The sequence below is a fragment of the Nymphalis io genome, chromosome 15 (genome assembly GCF_905147045.1).
Source record: "Nymphalis io chromosome 15, ilAglIoxx1.1, whole genome shotgun sequence".
In the NCBI taxonomy this organism is placed as follows: domain Eukaryota; kingdom Metazoa; phylum Arthropoda; class Insecta; order Lepidoptera; family Nymphalidae; genus Nymphalis; species Nymphalis io.
Window position 1 is genome coordinate 6,107,571 of NC_065902.1, and position 17,919 is coordinate 6,125,489.

The 17,919-nt window shown below is 32.4% G+C and overlaps 1 protein-coding gene across 2 annotated transcripts in view; it reads left to right on the forward strand.

The window, feature by feature from the left end:
- Window positions 1–17,919, forward strand: part of LOC126774001 (transducin beta-like protein 2) — a 70,295-nt gene that overhangs the window by 21,662 nt on the left and 30,714 nt on the right. The window contains exon 3 of one of the 2 annotated variants that reach the window (XM_050495286.1): window positions 16,073–16,296. In XM_050495286.1, coding sequence (XP_050351243.1) covers window positions 16,073–16,296 — 224 coding nt within the window. Of the gene's footprint in view, window positions 1–7,473; window positions 8,808–16,072; window positions 16,297–17,919 lie in introns of those variants that run through there. The other variant, XM_050495285.1, reaches the window with a different exon arrangement.

The window sequence follows — 17,919 nt, forward strand, 5'->3', positions numbered from 1 at the left end:
CTATTTATTTAAGCGCGCGGGTAACTGCTATTGCAAAAAATGTTGACCGAACTGTTACATTTTAAACAGTTTAATGTGACACTTATGCAGATAATGACTATTCGCGCCCATTGTTGTGTCAATCTAATTAAATGATTAGACCTTTGTTTAATTTGCCTTTGCACACCGTTATATCCGCATAGCGTCATTAATTGTTAATCCACCGGAAGCCTAAAACAGTGAAAATCATAACTTTCGACTGTTTAACCCAAATCTTATGACACATAATACCTTATAATTATGACTAATTAAAATATTGAGTCATGAGTAATTTGAGATGCGAGAGTCTTTGTGACCAACGTAACAAAGCCAGATATTACTGATTATTAACAATTATCATTAAATATATATAATAATTGTATAATATGACTGGAGAAGTCTTCATGATTTTTTTTTTGGACATAGTTTAAACAATGTAATAGATAGATTTTAGTGGAATCCGAATCCAGGTTTGGAACACTAGTTTTGTTTTTTTTTATATATATTTCCGGGAGGGCAAATGACTACTCCACCTGATGGTAAGTCCAAACGCGACGACGTTTTGGGTAATATTGGATTTGTTGAATTAAAACTGTATTCCTATAAGTACGGTACTAAGTAATATTTTTTTTAAATAATTTTATTATATATCAAGTATTTAATTTTAATATTATTATAATTCCGCAGCTACAATGAATTATTTTCTGTGATTGTTTTCGTAGCTACCAATAAAAAATATATAGGTACCTAAATTGTAACAATTGAAACAAGAACTTTACTAAACTTCTTATTAAAATTAGCTTAAATTTTTTGTATAACAAAATAAGAATGCAATTGATTGTATTTTAATTTTTTTTTCTGCTATTATAATAGAAAGTCGAAGGTTACCATCTAAGAGAACAATCATATCAGTTACCCTTTAAAATTTCTAAACAGTTTATCATTCGAAATCCAAAGTTAAAAAAAAGCTCACAAAAAAAATCTACTAGTGAAGCTTGGAAATAATCATTGAGTAACGTAATCCTAAAAATAAGAAAATGTTCGCCACAGAGCCAATTATTGCAAATCTAATATACAAAGCCGTAGATGCCATATCCACGAAGACGGAATAATAGCGTTTAACGCGATCAAAATTGAACGAAACAGCTATTTATTACATAAAATGATATTTTAGATAATAATTATCACATGTATCAGAATAGTAAATATTATTCTCTTTAAAGAAGCATTAACGTATTCTCATGCATAGATACTTATATAATAAATGTTTTTAAATTTAGTACTTTAAGTAATAAATGCGTAACAATAATTGCTTCACTCTGATAATTACTACATGCAAACGTTTTTGTATGTTTATATTTAGACACCGATAATCGTAATAGCTTACACGTTTACGTTACGTTTATGAAGCTTGTTACTCGTTTTTTTTTTCTACAAACGAATCTGGGACAGGCTCCTTACGAATGATAAAACCGACTTACATAGTCATATTCCAGTACAATTTCTGAACAGATATCGTTCGAGAATTTCTCAGATCATATTTCACTCCTTCGTTATAAATTGCAAGTATTCGCATTTTGTGTCAATAATACGAAATTGTGTTAGTACGAATGTGATTGCTACACACATTCAAAGAGAATTTATGTAGTTAAACTGCAGGTTTTCCTGCAAGACCTTCAGCCTTTTACATGAATGACTATTGCTTAACGTACATACAAACACCGCAACCCAGTGTTTCCGATTAGAAACTGGCGACTTAAACGGTTAAGCAACAGCGCCGTTTGACGTCGCCTTCTATTCATATACAAGCCATTCTTACGAATACGTTATACGGTGTACATATTGTTAGGCGACAAACAGTTCAAGGCTTACAAAATATGTAAATTCACAACCAAACAGTAAAACTCAAGAGTTAACCAATGTTTGTAAAGTTTACATATATAAGTGTTTATTTTAATGAATCAAAAATATTGCATATTTGTTATAAAATCAGTAATTTAATTATATTTCCAATGTTAAGACATTTATAAGCGTTGATGTCTGATGAAATTCCTCGTATTTTCCTTACAACGCAGACGTAACTTGGTTTTATCTCACGATGAGTGCCCTGGTAACGGCAAATCATCCTCATGCCCTTCAAAGTACCTACGTCAATTTTTTCAAATATTTTACCGCTTACATTGATTTAATTTCATTAGCAATTGTTATTCAATAATATTATATTATATTATATATATTAGTCACAAATTACTCAGTTCATATAAAATAATAATGTTCCATAAGTTTATTTTGTTGTGTAAAAAAACCATAATAAATATATTGAAATAGATCTAGCAGGTGGTATTGAACTCTATGATGAATTAGCTCATAGAACTTTACATACATACATATAACAACAATATTGTCAGCCGGTATCGGGGCCAATGACCGACATGCTAGCGTTAAATGGTTACTTCAGTAGTCTAAAATCACCGGTCGTATACCACTGATATACATTATATGAGTTCCGTTATTTCAAGAGAGCGATATAATGCGTGACAATGTCGGACTAAATGATACTATGACTGGGTACATATTCAATACTCAGACGAACGTGTCACGCGGTGTTTTAGTAAGATTCGCGGAACGGCAGAGGAAGTTTCGCGTAATATTCACGGAAAATGTTGATACGATCATCTAGACACATAGACGCTATCAAGGCACATAATCGCTAAAAAGTGTACTTAATAAATGTGAAAAGAATATGATTAACTAGGATTTTAAATAGAGGTCGCTGTTTTTTTATTACTACGTCTTGTTTTATGAAAAATCATTGCAATTAATATATCAGCCAGATAGCATTTATTTTCGTTTGTTTTGCATATCGGATGTTATTTTATGAACAACATAACGTCTAGAGATGCAATGACGTTCTTGCAACTTGGCGACCTGCCGAGATCGGGGAATACGTTGCGATTCGGACAATCCATTCTAGTTGGTGGCTTTGTTCCTTTCCTTTGCTAATCACCTCTATTTTTAAAATCTTTCATAACGTGACATAAGTATTGGCTGATTCAACAATTTTCATGGACATTTGTGCCAGTAACTGATGTATTATATTTTGTAATAATTAAATTTAATTACCACTATATTATAGCATAAAGTTTAATATACATAACCGTATTATATTGATAACTGCACATGAAAAATTTCCGGGTAAATAAAAAATAATAAAAACGACTAACTTTTTGAACTCACGCAATCATGTTATGATAAGAGAAAAATTATAAACATTAAAAGTAGAATTTCTCATCGGTCAAAGTTACGGAGATTCATATGTAGGTAAAACAGTTTCTTACTGCGTAGTATTTAAAAGATAAGCGGTCAATGCAGGCAACGATATCTCGCCATTGCAAATGGGTCTGTCTGGCATTTAGTATCTACAAGCCGGTGATGTTTCATTGACTATGTGACGAATGTCTTGATCGAAGAATTGAAGTTATACTCACGTTTACAAACAAAGGCTACACATGACTCATACAGTCCGAATTGCAAATTGATTTGTTTTTAAAATAATATAATTATGCCGTGTGAACATCGCTCCTGTACTATTTGTTGCTATTTTTAATTTATCGCTCTAAAAATAAATGCAATGTAAATGTAAATTAAAAAATAATTCACATATCAAAAGATATGTTTTTTATCGATTTCAAAATGTCATTACTAATCTAAGTGTATTTTACAACGCTAGCAAAGACATGACCGACTTTGGTTTGATAAGGAAGTCGATCTAACTCGGCGATATAGAGTATATCGTATACATTATAATGCGCCCTATTGTGTTTCCTTATCAGAACAATGTAAATATATAATGTATGTTACATAAATATAAAACTATAAACTTCTCTGTAACTTCCTCAGATTGACAAAGAACGTTTAGTGCTTATTCGGGTCTCGTAGGCTTCGTAGAGTTCAGACATGCGGAGTTCAGTCGTGTGAACGTGCGGCGAAAACGTTATTTATCCGGTTGTTTGTAACTCGCTTTACCTACTAAGTCAGATTTATGATTTACCTTTACCATATTTTTTTATTATACCTTATTACATGACATTTATTATATATTCATTACATATTATTACAGCGTAGCTCGCCCCGAAATTAAACTTTAGTACTAATTGATATATATATTTTTTTAATTTGTAGACTAATTTTATTTAGACGTAAATATTTGATAAACATTCATAACCAAACAAACTTTCCCATTTATAGTATGGATTAGTAAGATATTGTGTTATTTTACACATAGATTGATTCTTATCACATTTAGCAATTTTATAGTATTTAAACAAATAGGGCATTGATATTAATTTTGAAATTGCAAGCGACAATTATATTAATCAAATTATTATTATATTAATCAAATTTAATCGGTTCTACGTATTTATTATTTGTTAAGCAACAAAGCATCAAAACTATGTGGCTGTGGCCCATCCGATATAAAATTATTAATACCAATCCGTTTGTTATTTTATTTTTTAATTAATAAATTATATAATTAGCACATCCGTTTTCCCTCAGTATTTTTTTATTAATCTTAACAGTCAATACGTTGAAACATTATAACCTATAATGTAAAAACCTATAGACAATCAATTTTACATAATTTTATATTTTTTATATAAAACTTATTTAACCCTCGCCGATCGTTCCAATACAAGATATTGGTTAGCAATACCGTTGTTAGTCATTTCACTGCTTCGAAATAATGTGGGAGACTTAATCGTCATAGCAACGAGTGTTCCTTGACCTACTTGGTGTCGCGAAACATGATGCTGGTCAGTTTTGCGACTGGGCCAATGATGGTCAACTTTCACCAAAAATTATCAAAATTATAAACACTAAACTGGAAATTATCAATTGTGAACTGAGTAACGTGACCTTTGATATTGAATTATTTCAATCAAACGCAGTTATAATATACAAAGTAGGCGCATGTATGTTGTATGCATTTTAAATTAATAATCAGATTTTTATGAATCAATATAAATAACATATATCCGATTTCCGCTTTGTTTTTAATATTGTTGATTTCCATCGTTCCGGTATTACTATTTGCTAGCCGTGGCCTACTGACCGCGTTTGTGTGAACATCTGAGTTCGTTTTTTTATTTATACAGCGAAATTATTTACGACTTATTTATATTTTTTATTTTGTTAATTATCATTACGTAGAAACCAAACGAGTATTAATTTGTTAATATGATTTGATTTTAATGATTAATTTGCTAATGGTTAAGGAATAAAGTCTCGTCGTTTACAAATGAATATTCATTAGTCATAGTAATCAGCTTTGTTTTATACATAATTACTCATAAATCGTATGGGCCCTTATTAAAAACTGTTGATGACTCAGAGTTAAAATAGTTAATAATAATTAACGTATATTTTACCAACAGGAAATTTGTATTCAGAAAACGAAATATATTATAGCTATGCGTTAATTAGATTTATTTGAAATTTTGAAATACTTAACACTTAATGATTAAGAATTCAGTTATACTGAAATGAAATGAGTAGAATTCAATTTAATATTTTAACTTGATGGATGGAAATGCGGGTGGCATTAATATTCGCGATTTGTCAGTTTATTAAAAATAATTGTTGATGAAAAGTAGCATAAACAAAAAATAAACAAATACTTCAGCGAAAACACATCAAAGTTTTATTTTTGTTTATCACATACGCGCGGGAAGTAAACGTCAACATTACGTTGACCGAATATATTATCTCATTTTAAGATGAACCGTGTAACAAAATACATTAAAATTAATTTCTTTTGGTCGTGACATTTTAGTTTTTAGTTCGCATTCTTAAGCAAATAAAGAAGATTTTTTAAAGATTTATGTCGTCTAGATAGGCGATTGGCCCCACCATGTCATGTATAGGATACCGTTCGGCGACTCGATGCGTGCTCTGACATCGATTCGAAGGTTATCGCCGGAGTCACCGACCAGCGCCGCGCCTACACGCGCTTCTGTATACAAACAATCACCTCACACATGCACGCGCCGTTGATGAAGCGAATTGGACGCTACGTGCCGACACGGGGCAACTCTCATTGACTGTATCTTGACGAATACACACTGCGAATCTGATTTAGCGTGTAACTTACCTACGAAACACGGTTCATTGAACACTTGACTTGCACATAATTGAATAAAATCCTTGGCTGGCGTTCGATGAACTCGAAAAAGGGACTCATACGAGATCGTTTGCCTTCCTATAGCCTCGTTGGTATTTAACGGATGTAACACTAGATAATTAAATATATCGGTGTTTATCACTTCATGACTGCACTAATTACTTTTACCAAGTAAACAAATATTTTTCGTTATGATTTTCAACAATAAAAATATATTTATCTTACACCATTATCAACATTTACTAAGAATAAATCATTAGAGTTTTGTAGTCATTAACTTTTAAATAATTCAAGGTATTTCGCATTATGGCTAAATTTGGTTATATTCATCAGTTTCTACGAAACCTTTTTGAGCCTTGATTTTCGATAAGTCTTCCTTTGTTAATGCAATAAATGCTGCAGTTTCAACATAATTTCTTATTTAGACATATTTTCAAAAGCGGGTGCTTTGTCTTTCCTTAAACAATACTTCGGTAAAATGTTGATAGTCCGAAATCGTTCAGTAAAATATTTTTATGGTTCAGAGCAACGTCCGTCCTTTTGTCCAATGTCGGCCAACGAACAAGAAAGGAGTAGCTATTTATATATTTAAAGAAAAATATTATTTCCTTGGCGACTTAATGAAAATAAATATGTTTATTACGCTTATTACAAATATATTTATTTATGTACCATAGAGACTTTACTATTAGTAGTGTTCCGAATTATTAAAACTATAAAAATTCTGATGTGTGTTTCCATACGATGATATTATTTGCTTACTCATCTCATTTTATAACATTATTACAAGGCTCTAGGTCAAGGTAAATAAATACTAGTAATATGTATTTATTCAATATTATTATGCTCAGAAAACCAACAACATATATATTTTACGATACAAATAATTTTGTAATACGTATTATCTCGATAAGCTTTCAAATCTGCAGAAACGAGGTATATTATATTTAACAATAAGGTATTAAGTTATCGCATTCTAGCTAATTGCTTATACTTACTTATCTTTTCACATTAAGTAATGTTTTATTATTGTTTAGAAAAATGAGAATAGGCCGGCCGGTCGATTAGCATGTCCCGTTAACTAACGAGCTCTACCTGCGTGACGTATAAAACGTGGGTTGCCCCACCAGAGCTCCATTACTATAGCGCCCGTGCGCGCGATAGGACGTATTTACCGATTCCGCTTCCGCGCTCGTTTTCTCGACTCTATGTGTACACAAGCCGATCAAGAAACATGCAATTTTGTACTCATTGGTACGATTGGTTTTATCAAGAGACCAACGAGACGATGGATCCTGCCAGCGCTGCAGCACATCGGCGCAGTCCGCGTGATCGACGCCGCCCCCCGTCCGCGCCGCCGACGCCGTCGACGCCGCAAAGGATCTCCACCGAAGAACTAGCAGAAGCTCTCCGCCCACATCTGCTCTCACATAAGCGGATGTGGGCTCTGGGCTATCCTCTGGAAATAGAGCCCATCTCCTGTAAAGCTGTGGTGTACATAAATCCACCGCCTCGACCTAAGCCTATACAATTTACTACTTTTGATGTCAACGCACCGGAGTTTATACCCGGTGGCTCTCAATATGACAGTGGACGTGGATCATGGGGATCGACCCCTCGTTCTGAAAGTGACGAAGAAGCGGATGCAGTGGAACATTTGTGTGTGCGTTGTGATAAACTGTTTCGTATGACTCGCGAAGGTGAATATGTTGTCGAAGAATCTTGTGGATATCACTGGGGTCGCGTCAGTGTAGACGCTCGGCATACATGCTGTAACGCGCCGTTGGGTTCCAAGGGTTGCAGCACGTCTCGATTTCACGTGTGGAGTGGTACTAAGCCTGGTATGAATGGACCCCTCGAAGGATATGTGCGTGCTCGGTCACCTCGCGGTGGCGTGTACGCTGTTGACACGGAAATGTGTTATACAACTGCAGGACTCGAATTGGCTAGTGTAGCAATAATAGCAGCTGACGGACGACTTGTATACAGATCGCTAGTGAAACCTAGTTCACCTGTTGTCGACCACAACACCCGCTTCTCAGGCATCAGGCCGCGCGACTTGGCGCGCGCGACTAAGACGCTAAGAGATGTACAGAATGATATATTAGGATTTGTTGGAAGCGATACGATTTTGGTTGGCCATGCATTAGATAACGACTTAAGAGCATTGAAATTATTGCATAGTGCAGTGGTGGACACTTGTGCAATGTATCCCCATTCACGAGGTTTCCCTTTAAGACGATCTTTACGTGCTCTCTCTGAAGAACTGCTTGGACGAAGTGTACAGCGAAGCAGCTCGGGCCATTCGCCGTTGGAGGACGCTCGCGCAGCAATGGACCTGGTTCTGCTCAAAGTCAATGAAGAACGCGCACAACGAAATCGTGTTTTAAATCAGTTGCCAATTTTGCAACCTTACGATCCCTTAATTTATTCCCTAAATTTCGAGTCATGAATGTTATACGAAATGTTCTATGAAAATATACTGTCAATTTGTTTGTTATATGGACGACTCTCAAGTAATTCAACCTATTACGTTGACGGAGCGCGCGTACTGTGTATGTGCCTTCGAATTGCGAAATGGCAATAAACGTAATATTTTTTTACTATATTCTGTCGTTTTCTTTATCCCTAAAATAGTATAACAACCTACTAAAAAATCTATGACACGAGAGTTTTTAAATGAAATAAATGAGGAGTTCATGTTATTTGTTTGCAACGGTAAAATACTAAAGAAAGTATGTCATGATTAATGCAAACCTCATACGAGTTTATGTCTCAGTCATATGATAGAACACTTTCACTGCGCTGGATTTCACTGCTACATAACTAGCGATTGTTAACGTTTATCGTTTGCAGCGTAGGGTAAGTGGGATTGACAATTATTAATTTAACATTCATTGCTTATAGATTAATATCCTATATAGAGAAAAAATATCGATACGAAATTAATCAAAGAACAAAAAACAACAACAATTATATGTAAATAGGTATTTCTAAGCAAATAACGTAATAATCCGCAGCATTAAAGTGCCTACTATTAAATGTCTGGGTCAAAAAGTAGTAGAGGAAAATGGCGTCACGTAATATAATTTAAGATTACGTATATAAACATCGTTATCAATATCACGACTTTAAGAATTCTATTATTAATCATATGTTCGATCTTTACCTTGCCAAGTGACTAAGCGCTCATTTCATTGAAACAGTATTATTTTTTTATATTCTCATCTGAGTCAGCTAAATGGTTTGTGGCTTTTAAGTAGGACGTCTCAGTCGACCGTTCATCCTCGTATAATATTACAAGTAATTTCGTCACATCGCTCAGTTACACTTTAAATAACCGCACATAACGAATACAATGTTAGATTTTAAGGCAACTCTTGTGTAATTATACAATATTAACGAACGACGCGTATACGAACGAGCAGACTTATATAATCCGCTTACATAAACTAATGATGAAATGTAAATAGATGAGCAAACCTAATGACTTCTATACGCTCCCATTTATTATCATATCAGTCCTTTTAATTATAATAAAAAAATCTTAATGATCAAGGGCAGAATCATTATTTTATAGAAACCCAATTTACAATATGAATGGATTGATATTTAAAGAACCACCTCAAAGAGAGTATTGCCCTTGCGACCGGACGTCTTTAAGCGTATCTTGTTTACGTTTCGTGTGTCCAAAATAGTTTGTTTTATCTTCTTTGTGCTCAATTTTCTATGATAATGAGATTTAGCACAGGGTAATGATGTCTAACAAACGTAATCATATATATCATTAACAATAATCATTGAGGGCGAATTATTTGTGTATTTCCTCGATAGATAACGCATTATGGCTTTGGTAACTATTACTGAAGAATTCTCATTCATATTACTAATCGACACGAATAAATTTTCGTTATAAATAATAATAATAATATCCTGGAACATTTTTCACACGGCCATCTGATCCCAAATTAAGCTTGTGCTATGGAAACCAGACAACTGATATACTACATATACTACTTTTCCTTTGTAAATACATACTTATATAGATAATTACACCCAGACTCAGGACAAACAGACATGTTCATGCACACAAATGGCTGTCCTGGGTGGGAATCGAACCCACAACCTTTAATTTCAATTCAATAAATGATTATATATTTCTGATTATCTCATTAAATTTAAAGAATTCCACGAGTCCTATGATGTATATAAACAAGAATGATTCCAATATCAAATATCGTAATTGTTAGTCATTCATATTTCTAAGAAAGAGAATGCTACTATGCTGCTGTCACGTCACCGGTTGCAGTACACCGAATGTCCAACATTAAAGTAAGTATCAAGTGCCTAGGTTACAACTACGAGTGGCATCAATGCATACTATTATGTTACGAGGTTTTCAATGTACATACATTAATATGTATGTACATTGATGTTATTATATAACATCTTATGTTAAATTATCATTAATAATTATTCATAATTTAAGCTTAGGTCGACGATTCAGTATTAAAAGACATGTTTAATATAAATGTTTATTCACAGTTTACTTATTATTATTAGTAGCGAGTGGTTGAAATGTGTTTTTTTTTTGTCTAAATTAAACTTTTCTACTTTTCAAATAAGGTAAATTAAATTTCCCTCTTTTTATAATCAAAAATATAAAGACAACGAAATAAAAATATGTTTTAAAAGAATACATTAAAAAAATGTAAACCACATTTTACGAAAAAAAAAAATACGTTGAATTAAAAAAACAATAACAAGGCTTTCGACAACTTTTGAGTTTCTCAACATATTATTGTTATTTCAGCTTAATATGGCTTGTCGTTGAATTGTTAACACTAAGAGGCGATTTGACCATGGCGCTTGCACAGCTCGCCTCCGCGTCGATACTCTTTCACAATAACTTGCACAAAGTAAGGTTCCGTTTCGTCATCGCACTTCGACACGCCCACGATCCCCACCAAGACACCATGACACGATATCGCACATAAAGTTTACCCACATGAGTGTACTCTGTGATGCTGAAAATCGAATCTTCAGAATTGACATAGACTTCAGAAATGACAAAAATCAACGTAATCTTTATGATATGTTGATACATTTAAAAAAAAGAGCTATGTGTAACAATGTATCATTCATTTGCATTAATTTTTAAGTCTTTACTACTTGCATTTATGTTTTATATAAACAAATTTAGGTAGTTTTAGCTAAGGCTCATCTACAATACGAAGAGACCTTGAATTCGTTACAAGCGTTTCTGACATGGACGAGTTTTTGTTGTGGGTTGTGTTTTTAAAATCGGCAGTCTTTCTGTGTGAATTGACTTTGGCAATGATTTAAACATTGTAATATGTATCCGAGTAACGAATCAATCGATGGTCGATGAGGCTTTGTTGCTATATACTTACGTGGCACTTCCTAGTACCCTTGAAAAGGTCAATGAACTAAATGAATTAAATGCGCAGCTCTACTCATATTTAGCCATATATTATGAATATTTGGTATGAAAAAAAAAGACAGGAATCGTTATATCTAAAATAACTGTAATTTTTTGTTATTCGAATTAGAAGTTCGAACGCTTGTCGCAACTGGGTCAAACTCTCCAATAGTGTCGCTTTCTGAATATAAAGATACGTTTATATATATGCGTATATATTTACTGACCTATTAAACTAGTATAATTATATTATTTAAAACAAATAATACATGTACACAATTATAAATCAATAATTGGTATTGTAAACTGTTAGACGTTATATCAATCAATGTTAATTAATAATTAATTGGGATCAGAAAAGTTTTTGTATCTTTAAAAATGCAAATTATTATCGAATTAATAATTGTATGTATGTATAATTCCAACCGGTGCCTCGTCTGAACCATGACCATGAATTTTTTATTCATGTTGGATAATAACGAACTTTTTGTGCGTTTAGTGTAAATAAAAACTATCATAATCTTCGTTGTGGACTCAAATTAACTGATTACATTTATGTAGCTAAGTAATAAGGCTGATTTAAATGCCACTTTCTAATAGAACGTCGACGATCATTTTGTTTACTTTTTTAAAAACTACAGCTTGACTTGACTATTTGATTTTTAAATGAAACCGTTTATAGCTCATGTAGTAGAATGCCTTCGTCGTTTAAATTTATAAATAATTACTTGTATTAAGCCGAAATCGCTAATAGATTTTTAATTAATCGTAGATTTTAGTAAAAATAAATAATGGTATATTAATTAGTTGTATATTTTATTTTACGTGATATCCATTATTTTAAAAGTATTTTCTAATATATGTCAGTTGTATTGACCTAAAAAAATAAAATCATTGTATTAGAATACATTACAATGGTAAAAATTATTTGTATTCGCATTATCCGAGCTCTTTTAAATGCATAAAACGTTACGTCATATCTCACCCTTGGGCCTTGATCTGTGCCTTGATAAAACAAATGCATACATGTTAAGTTAACTGAAAAAAGTTTTTATTGTAATTATTTATATTTATATTATGTTGTTTTATATTTCGATATAATTCAAAATGGAATAATAAAGTTTTAATCTTAATTTATGTATCGTTCTTCGCGTTCGAGACGTAGAGCGCGTATTTTTCTGTAAGTTCCGTATTTTTTATGTCTATGTATTCGGATCCCGGTTATCTCTATATCAATTGTCATAACGATAGGTTAAGTAGTTTAGGCCGTGATAAGATAATAAATAGACATTTATTTTCGCATTTATAATTTAGTAAATGTGACTGATTTAGTTAGTCTTGGAGCTAACGTAGGTATATGCCCGTAGATCCGGAGGTCTTAGGCTCAAACTCTGGGTGAGCCAATAAAAAGTTATTGTTTTATTCTGTCGAAAAAAAATCTCCCTTTTAGCCCCAAATGTGGACTTTAGCAATGATCACACTCCCTTGTCTATGAAAATATGTAAAGATGTTCTTTGAACTATCTCCGTTCGTGTGGGATTACCCTCCCATCGGATTATCAGAGTGAGAGAATAGATATTGTATTTATGTGTGTGTGCACTGTAATATGCCCTGCGCAGTATTTTTAGAGATCATTGTCATCATATCAAACTGCCAATGATAAATATATCAAATCGTAAAATGTTACGGACATTATTTTCCTCTTTACTATCCTTAACCTAATCTAACAATTATAACTAATATTTTATAAATGAAATATTTTTCGTTTGTATTTATTACGAAAATGATAAAATTATACAATTAATATAATCTATATAATATATTATCAATATTATATAATACAAAATCAAATATAATAATCTACCATCAAGCTTATTTTTGCTTCATTTCGAAATTTCCATAGGTTGATATTTATATGTTGTAGGTATACTGTGTAATCAATTGTTTTACATCCAAACTTTGGTAGAATAATGTATTTCACCACACGACAGTTATAAGATGTTTTCTCTTAAAATAAAACATACTATTTGCACATCAAAATATGCACGAAAATAAGTTAAAATCCGATTGAAACTATTAAGTTATATATAGATAACAGATCTATATGTAACAAATATTTGTTGATTGTATATGTTTTGTTTTTTTTTAAAACATTTTTTATAGCTTAATATTATTATTGCTTTAGTTTTTTATACATGTACAAGGTGTAAAACCTACCGTCATCGTATTGGACTATATGGTCTATAAAGCCACCAAAGACAAGTGTCTCCGACAATCAATTGATTCAGTTTAAATCTTCTGTAAAGGCCATGTTTTTTTTTAAATGACGTAGACATAACATGGGCGTTAATTTGTGTATGTATGGGCGTAATAACAAATCAAATAAAATAAAAATTGTTTTATTTAAATAGACATTTACTAGTACTTATAAATCGTCAAGCGCTAGCATTGGTAATGTGGGCTCTACCAGCCCTGGATTTATTCCTAGACTTACAAGGTAGGCATAGTAAGTTTAAAAATTTTACATGTCTAATGGAAAATCATTAACTTTTAGTTTCATAACTGTAACTATCTAGATGAGATATATTAATTTTTCGTTTTCCTTATATAGAAATTGCTGTTTGGTAAAGTTATTTTGATCAGTGATCGGTATTAACAATAATTATATCCTGGGACATTTTTCACACACGGCTATCTGACCCAAATTAAGCTTATACAAAGCTTGTGCTATGGAAACCGGACAACTGATATACTACATATACTATTTTTTTTTTGGAAATACATACTTATATAGATAATTACACCCAGACTCAGGACAAACAGACATGTTCATGCACACAAATGTCTGTCCCGGGTGGCAATCGAACCCACAACCTTCAGCGTGAAAGGCAAGTATCTACCAACCACGCCAACCGGCTCGTCATATTAAAAATATATAGAAGACAATGTAAGTTGTCTGAGTGAGGTTAGCAAGGGCAGAGTTTGTTGTTCATTCACTGAAATATTTATTAAAAATAAATTAGTGTAAATGGATTGCATTTGTACTCGTGATTAGTTAACGGGAACTGTTAGCGATAATTAATTAATTGGTAATATTAATTAAGTGGCTCGTTAGTTGTTTCACTAAATTCCTTCGAAATAATTGCTAATCAACTTAATTACATTATTCCTTTGTCGTTGGTTATTTTGGAAAATAAATTTAAACAAATCGGACAATATTTTCCCTTGTATAATTTCGTGACATTGATAAATATCACTAGAATGCTATATGATTTATCAACAAGTGAAAATGAAATTGATATGCGACCAACGTCGTAAGATTTATATATTATCACAATTATGAATTCTAGACGGTTTTGAAGTGAACCGGTTCATCAATGCATACGAAATTCCCTTGACTCTAGTTCAAGCGATAACTTAATCGCGGGCACGCATGACGTACTATATTAATAATATGGATTACGATTTCCAGTAGTTGGCATTACACGCTCTATCGGTGAGTTACCGTCACTGGTCCACGACTTTACGTTTAAGCGCGTTTGAAATTGCGCTCATAACAGCCTGAAATCCAAAGGCCTTGATACAGTGACTCAGTTTCGATATCTCAGTGCTCTGATGACCTTTTACCGGTTCCCGCATTGCTGAACGCTTACCTAGATTTCTCAGTCTATACTTGCACATTGCCTAAAACAAGCATATCGGGTCTTAAGACATTTAAGTAAAATTTTTTTTGTTTCTCCGAAAATAATGATAATATTCTAAAGATTTTTATGACACTACCTATCTTTAAAGATTTCAAAAGTATTAGGACCATTGCAGTATTGATAATATTCAAAAGATTTCAGAGAAGAGGTAAAATCGAAACAAAAGACGGATATTGTTAGGTCTATACAATAGTGAAGCATTTTAAGTTTGAAACAATTGTTTGCTAAAGCCATATAATATATTTCGGCTCGTACTTTTTTACAATTACAAATACATTTGTATTTTGTTGCACCGTTTTACATTATTGTTATGGGTTATAAATTAGTGCCATCAATGTGTGGGCGACAGGTCTCTGCATACGATATCGCGTGAGTCAAAATGAGGTTGGCAATGAAACGACTAACAGTCATGGCCAGCGATGCCATGGCATTGGGAAACCAACATGAAAAGCTTGTGTATTTCACCTTCTGACGTGTGACTTCCGAGTGGCGTCACACAAATATCTTAATATTATTGTATGTTATAGGGAAAATACTCAATGCCCTTCGAGGAAAATATTACTCGGAAGTAAAATTATATTTCTTAATTTAATCAATAAACACATTAGGGACGATACAAGTTAAACCATATAAATAAAAGGCCTTATTATATTAGAGTAGTCGTTAAATTTAAAAAGATATTTAATACGATGCTCACATTTAGTAACAATAAATTTTGCCCACCAGATGGCTCTGTGATCGTATGGGACATCCGCGATCTGAACGTGAAGGAGCACAAGACGTTGAGGGTGAACATCGACTTCGATTACGCATCTCATATAGCCTGGAGTCCAGATTCCAAGGCCTTCGTCGTTCACACCGTGCGGGATAATAACATCGTTGTGTACAAGATTGAGAAGAAAAAAGACGGAACCATAGGATCCGCGACGCCTGTTATTACATTCGATAAGGTAAATAGTTTTATTCTTATAAATCTTCAAAGAAGGAGCAATTTAAATAAAATTATTCATTGATTTGTGAAACACAATTCGTCCGTCGCACGCACAAAATAAACAAAAAAACGATGTGCTGTGTGATACAACATTGCAGGGATATACAACAACTAATTTTGAAATCTTTTTCAGCTAAAAAAGTATAACAAAAATCTATTTAGTTATGGACACCAATAGTTATATTACATATATACTACAATTTTAGATATCGTCCTAATAGACATTTCTGTAACATAATTAAATAAATTAAACTTAAATATTTATTATCTTCACCCGGATCTGTTCCCGTATTGTAACGATATTATTTCATGTAAAGGTCCTTTATCAACGATTTGAGCTATAAAACATTATTGAAGCTTTTAGAAGTTTTGATTTTTTCCAAAAAAACGCGCTGTGGGAAGTACATTTTGCCTTTCTGACCTTTGAATTATATATAATAACTAAATATGTCAAGCGCTAAAGATAATTGATATCAACACTGTAATAGAAAACAACTGATATGAAGTAAAAGCTCCGGTCGGAACTTTCTAGAAAATTACTTAATGAAATTGTAGAAACCGCATCGAATTATATTAATGTTCAATTTAAAAGAGTACATTGGTTTTATCGTGCCATATTGTTAAGAATTTACAATCAAATGTATTATTTCAGTACTCTCATATGGTTTAGCGACTAATTTTAAATCCATTTGTTAAAAAAGCGTTACTATACTAATTAACAGCATTAATGGAATAATTCGATCATAATGGCAAAAATAAATTCACCTAGCTAGATAATTACTAGAAGTACAGAAATAATTAGTCTTAGATTCTGAATGGCCGTAATTATAGGGAAGTTGTAATATGTTTTAAATATATAATGTTCATATACATAATGTTCTATAGAACAAGGCTTTGTTGAGTCAGATTTTCTATAAAAGGACATTAAACCTTTACACAAACAACAAATGGAAATTAGACGTTAAAACGAGGCTTCCACAGGAAAGACGATCGGATGAGCTTGTTAATTATATATTTAGTAAATATTTTCCGCCAGAATTTTTTTCGTTGCGGTCATCGGTCGTATGAAACTATTTAATATTTATTGTATGCAACTACATTTTCTTGGCATACTTTTACTTTCAGTTTCACTTTGTATAGATACGTATTTCAACGGTTGTCATCGACGACACGCAACACTTGTCCAAGATAACATTAAAGATACTTAATATTTTAATATATATATTTATAATAAATTTTGCACATAGAAATCACTATATTTTTATAGTTGTTATGTCCAATTTATTTCCTCAATTTTACACCGAAGCATAAGATTCAATTTGCATAATGATTCAAATCTTAATAAGCTTGTTGTTCATATTTAGAAGCAGATCTACGCGGAAGCTTAAAAAAAACTCAACCTGGCAATATTATTAAAATAATCGAAATTTATTTTAAAATGTATGCATATATGTTACATAAACTAAATAAATAGCATAAGAACGGAAGCATGCATACGTAATTTTATCTATGTGACGTATGAAATCATTCGTGTCTTGATATTAGAGGATAAGATCATATCAATATACTACTCGTATTGTTT